General features: G+C 55.0%; 1 protein-coding gene across 2 annotated transcripts in view; it reads left to right on the forward strand.

Annotated features, from left to right (window-relative positions):
• The first annotated feature begins 1,399 nt into the window (after window positions 1-1,399).
• Window positions 1,400-5,000, forward strand: part of LOC141786257 (ALK and LTK ligand 1-like) — a 3,868-nt gene continuing 267 nt past the window's right edge. Inside the window, exons 1-6 of one of the 2 annotated variants that reach the window (XR_012597649.1) lie at window positions 1,400-1,622; window positions 1,944-1,997; window positions 2,441-2,521; window positions 3,321-3,403; window positions 4,502-4,782; window positions 4,877-5,000. The exon at window positions 4,877-5,000 is cut by the window's right edge and continues 267 nt beyond it. Coding sequence is in view for 1 of the 2 variants with exons in the window: in XM_074665020.1 (XP_074521121.1) it covers window positions 1,403-1,622; window positions 1,944-1,997; window positions 2,441-2,521; window positions 3,321-3,385 (420 nt within the window). In the remaining variant the exon portion in view is untranslated. Of the gene's footprint in view, window positions 1,623-1,943; window positions 1,998-2,440; window positions 2,522-3,320; window positions 3,404-4,501 lie in introns of both variants that reach the window. The other variant, XM_074665020.1, reaches the window with a different exon arrangement.

Raw genomic sequence — 5,000 nt, forward strand, 5'->3', positions numbered from 1 at the left:
ACACACACACACACACACACACACACACACACACACACACACACACACACACACACACACACACACACACACACACATTCCTCTCTAATGTGAACAGCGGATCGTTCCACCCTTATTTATTCATCCCTCTATCACATAACAAATCACTCAGCTGCCCTGACAGTGTGTGTGTGTGTGTGAGTGTGTGTGATAGCTGCCACTGAGCATGCGCAGCCCTGAGTGCGGCTCTGCGCTCTGATTGGCCCCCAGGGGCTGATTTCAGAGTCATTTGGAGAAAGTCACGGTGAGAGTTTCGGCTCGTTCTTCTTTCCACAGAGAGGGAGTGTTTCCCAGCCTGCGCCCGAACACACACACACACACACACACACTGACAGAGACACACACACACACTGACAGAGACACACACACTTTCAGAGACACACACACACTTTCAGAGACACACACACACTTTCAGAGACACACACACACACACACTTTCAGAGACACACACACACACTTACAGACACACACACACACACACACTTTGTGGTATGCGCGCGCGTGTGTGCGCAGGAGAGATCGTACAAAAACGCGCGCACCTCCCTCCTCGCGCTGTATTTCCGCGGTGCTGCAGAGCTGCGCGCGTGGACAGCGGAGGACCTGTGTCCACGAGGAGACTCACCTGATCAGCTGATCCCGCAGAGCCACAGGTGGGCTCCTGGAAAACCCGACTCTGATTGGACGCCGGGCTGAACGGGACCGGTCCGCGGAGCCATGATCCGGACTCTCTGACCGCGGAGGAGGAGGATGCTGATGAAGAGGATGATGAAGGTGCTCCCACGGCCCCGCGCGCTCCACCTGTGATCAGGACCGTCTAAGATGCCACCGGGCCCCGGAGCTCGGCACCTGGCTCGGATCGAGAACAACCCGGGATAACAGAACCCAGAGAAGACGCGAACAGGAACCAAAGAGCCCCGAACCCACCCGACCCGGGACGACCCGGGGGGAGAGCCAGGGACCAGAGGAGGAGCAGAGAGGACAGGTACCGGTTTTTCTTTTTGTTCCTGTAAGAACTTTCAGGTTCAGACTAGAGACAGAAAACTGGATCAGCTCAGACCCTGAAGGTCTGCGGGCAGGTCTGAGGGTCTGATCAGAAACCGTAGACCTCTGAGTGCAGCTCAGGCTGGACCAAAGGTGCTGAGGTCCTGTGACCCACATGAGAGGGGGAGCTGGTCTGGGACCAGCTCTTTGGGGACTTCCAGGTTCGGATGGACTCTGCAGGGTCAGACCCTCAGACCCTCAGACCCTCAGCCCCATCAGCAGAGAGGACTCTGTCCTGGGAGGTCCAGGAGACCTGCCCAGGACCCCATGCAGGGACCCTCAGGCTCACCCTCCGTTAACTGTCCTCCTTCAGGTCCTCAGGATGCTGCTCCCCCGGCTCCCGCTCCTCTCAGCGCTCCTCCTCCTCCTCCTGCTGCTGCTGGCGGCCCGCTGCACCGCCACGGCGCTGCTCCGGGGCCCCGGGACCCGGGGGGAGGGACGCAGCGTGCTGGAGCTGAGCAGCCGGTACCAGAGGACGAGACCAGAGGCCGGGTTCAGCGGGCACGGGGTCAGGACCTCAGACAGGACCCACCACAGACCAGGTCAGTGAGATCAGGACTTCATCAACTAACAGACCCTGAACGGACTCTGACTGAACCGGCCCTGACCCAGACCCAGACCCAGACCCTGACCCAGACCCAGACCCAGACCCAGACCCAGGATCTGGATCCTGACCCAGACCCAGACCCTGACCCAGACCCTGACCCAGACCCAGACCCAGACCCTGACCCAGACCCAGGATCTGGATCCTGACCCAGACCCAGTCCACTCTGAGAGGAAGTGGTGTGAACAGACTCTGTCTCTCCTGATGTGGACCCTCCAGGGTTAGATCCTGGTCCTAACAGCTGGTCTTATCGTTTCAGAGAGTCAGCACAGAGACCCTCAGCTCAAGGACAAGTACATCATCCACCTGACAGGTGAGCTCAGCTCCAGCACCACATCCCTCTGTCTGTCTGCAGGCGCAGCGCCACCTGTTGGTGCTCCAGGTGTTTACATGCTTCTCCTGCAGCAGCATCAAGCTGGATTAGGGTCTAAGGAGCTGGATTAGGGATTAGGGTCTAAGGAGCTGGATTAGGCTGAGTGCAGGGTGCTGTGGTTTTAAGGGACTTCGTGGTTCGGGGTCTGGATCCGAGCGAGTGCTGATAACATCAGCTGACCCCAGATCTGGTCCCTCTGGCTCCAGGATGGATCCACGTCTTAGTCACAGTTTTTATTGCTCTGTTTGTCGGTTAATGTCACACATTAGGACAGTGGTTATATAACAGGCTGCATGGGCTCCTCTGATTGGTCCAAAACATGTGATGAAACAGGAAGTGGGTCTCAGGAAGAAGGTCTGCTCAAGGTGTGTTTGTTCCCTCAGGTCCTCTCTACATCAACCCCAAGTGCAGGAAGCATTTCAACAGACTGTACTTCAACACCAGAGACTGCACCGTCCCCAACTGTGAGTACACACACACACACACACACACACACACACACACACACACACACACACACACACACACACACACACACACACACACACACAGCCTTATCATGAGAGTGATCGTGTCAGGGCAGCAGCAGCTCTTGTGATCTTTAATCATGCTTGTAGAGCAGTGTTTATCTTGGAGAGGGCCAGGGGAAAAAATGTGTGTATGCACAGATATACGTGTGTGTGTGTGTGTGTGTGTGTGTGTGTGTGTGTTTAGACAAGTTTTATCCTGCCATTGATCTCAAACAGGCTCCTGCAGAAACAGCACACACTAACAATGATGGGAATTGAACCGTCGGCCGGTAAAGTCACTCTGACCTGGTTCAGTGTGTGTGTGTGTGTGTGTGTGTGTGTGTGTGTGTGTGTGTGTGTGTGTGTGTGTGTGTGTGTGTGTGTGTGTGTGTGTGTGTGATGGGGCAGAGCTACGGGAGCTGTGAGGGGTCACACCTGTTGGTTTGTTGGTGCAGACGCTCTGAGCTCACCTGAGCGTTGGTGATGACGACTCTGATCAGGAGGTCGAATCTTAAAATGACCTCGTGACGGGATCGTGGAGCTGATGCTGAGACGCAGCTTCAGGTGGACCAGTGTCTCTGTGTGGACCAGTGTCTCCGTGTGGACTCATGTGGACTCATGTGGACTCATGTGGACTCGTGTCTCCGTGCGGAGCTGGGTCGACACTCTTGGGGTCTTGTGACTCAGCTCCAGATCAGTTTTTGAACAAACATGTTTTCTAACCACAGATGAACATGTTGTGTTTCCTCTGCAGATTATAAAAGATGTGCTCGTCTGCTGACTCGCTTGGCCAACAGCCCTCGCTGCGCGGAGAGATAAACAGCCGGAGGAGAGGCGGTGAGTTTCAGGTCACACTCTGACCCTCTTCATGTTTGACTCACAGGTCAAAGGTCAGAGCAGGTCTCACCAACAGGGTGTCAGAGCGTCTCTGCTGCGGGGTCAGGGTCAGACCCAGCAGGTTTAGGGTTCACAGGCTCAGATGGCCCAGCAGGACCCGTCCTGAGATCCAGACTCCTGATTGTGCGTCTCCATCAGAGCTGACGTCAGAGCGGCGCTGCAGGCGAGCAGCAGCTTTACATGAGACCACAGAAGAAGAATAGAAACACAGAGCGCACAATCAGAGCCTTGTTCCCTGGAGGTGCAGCTCACACTCCAAAAACCCCGACCTGACAAAACCTGCAGACTGCATGAGTCCCCACAGAGACCAGGAACAGGGACCAGAACCCAGGCTGCAGGGGCAGACACAAAGGGGGGACCCTGTGGGTCCTGGAGTCCTGAGAGGAGGACTCGTTAGACCAGTTTGATCAGCAGATACCTGGACCTCATCCTCTCCTCACTCCTCATCCTCTCCTCACTCCTCATCCTCTCCTCACTCCTCATCCTCCTGTCTGTTTCTCTCCTCCTGTTTTCTCCTCCTCCTGTCTGTTTCTCTCCTCCTGTCTGTTTCTCTCCTCCTCTTTGTGTTTTCTCCTCCTCCTGTCTGTTTCTCTCCTCCTCTTTGTGTTTCTCTCCTCCTGTCTGTTTCTCTCCTCCTCTTTGTGTTTCTCTCCTCCTGTCTGTTTCTCTCCTCCTCTTTGTGTTTCTCTCCTCCTGTCTGTTTCTCTCCTCCTCTTTGTGTTTCTCTCCTCCTGTTTTCTCCTCCTCCTGTCTGTTTCTCTCCTCCTGTTTTCTCTCCTCCTGTCTGTTTCTCTCCTCCTGTCTGTTTTCTCTCCTCCTGTTTTCTCCTCCTCCTGTCTGTTTCTCTCCTCCTGTTTTCTCTCCTCCTGTCTGTTTCTCTCCTCCTGTCTGTTTTCTCTCCTCCTGTTTTCTCTCCTCCTGGTCGTTATCGGAGGTTTTGCTGCAGATTGAAAAGTTGTCAGAGAGGTTTTTGGAGCTGCAGACGCTCAGCGTGTGAAAATGTTTCACCTCTTTGTGTTTTTCTCCTTTTCTCATCAGAGCTGACGGACAGGAAGCAGGAGACGTCCTCTGACCAGAAAAACTCCTCCAGGATCCAGGTTCTCCTCTGCTGCAGCCAGACCACGCTGATCAGGATCAGGGTCTGAGGGCGGCGTCTGCAGCGTCTGCGGCGTCTGCGGTTTATGGCCTGAATCGTCTGAAGCTGACACATCCTGATCCAACATCTCAAACCACAGAGGATCATCTGTAGTCTGAGCCAGCAGGTGGACTCAGTGGACACAGGTGGACTCAGTGGACTCAGGTGGACTCAGTGGAGACAGGTGGACTCAGTGGACTCAGTGGACTCAGGTGGACTCAGTGGACTCAGGTGGACTCAGTGGACTCAGTGGACTCAGGTGGACTCAGTGGACACAGGTGGACTCAGTGGACACAGGTGGACTCAGTGGACTCAGGTGGACTGTGGTGGGACTCAGACACAGCTGGATCCAGGACTCTCCTTGTGGTCTCTGCTGGAGCTTGAGGAGGTTTTTGTTGAACT

This window comes from Halichoeres trimaculatus, unplaced genomic scaffold (assembly GCF_033239565.1).
Source record: "Halichoeres trimaculatus isolate MK-OKI-2021-1 unplaced genomic scaffold, fHalTri1.1 fHalTri1_scaffold_24, whole genome shotgun sequence".
In the NCBI taxonomy this organism is placed as follows: domain Eukaryota; kingdom Metazoa; phylum Chordata; class Actinopteri; order Labriformes; family Labridae; genus Halichoeres; species Halichoeres trimaculatus.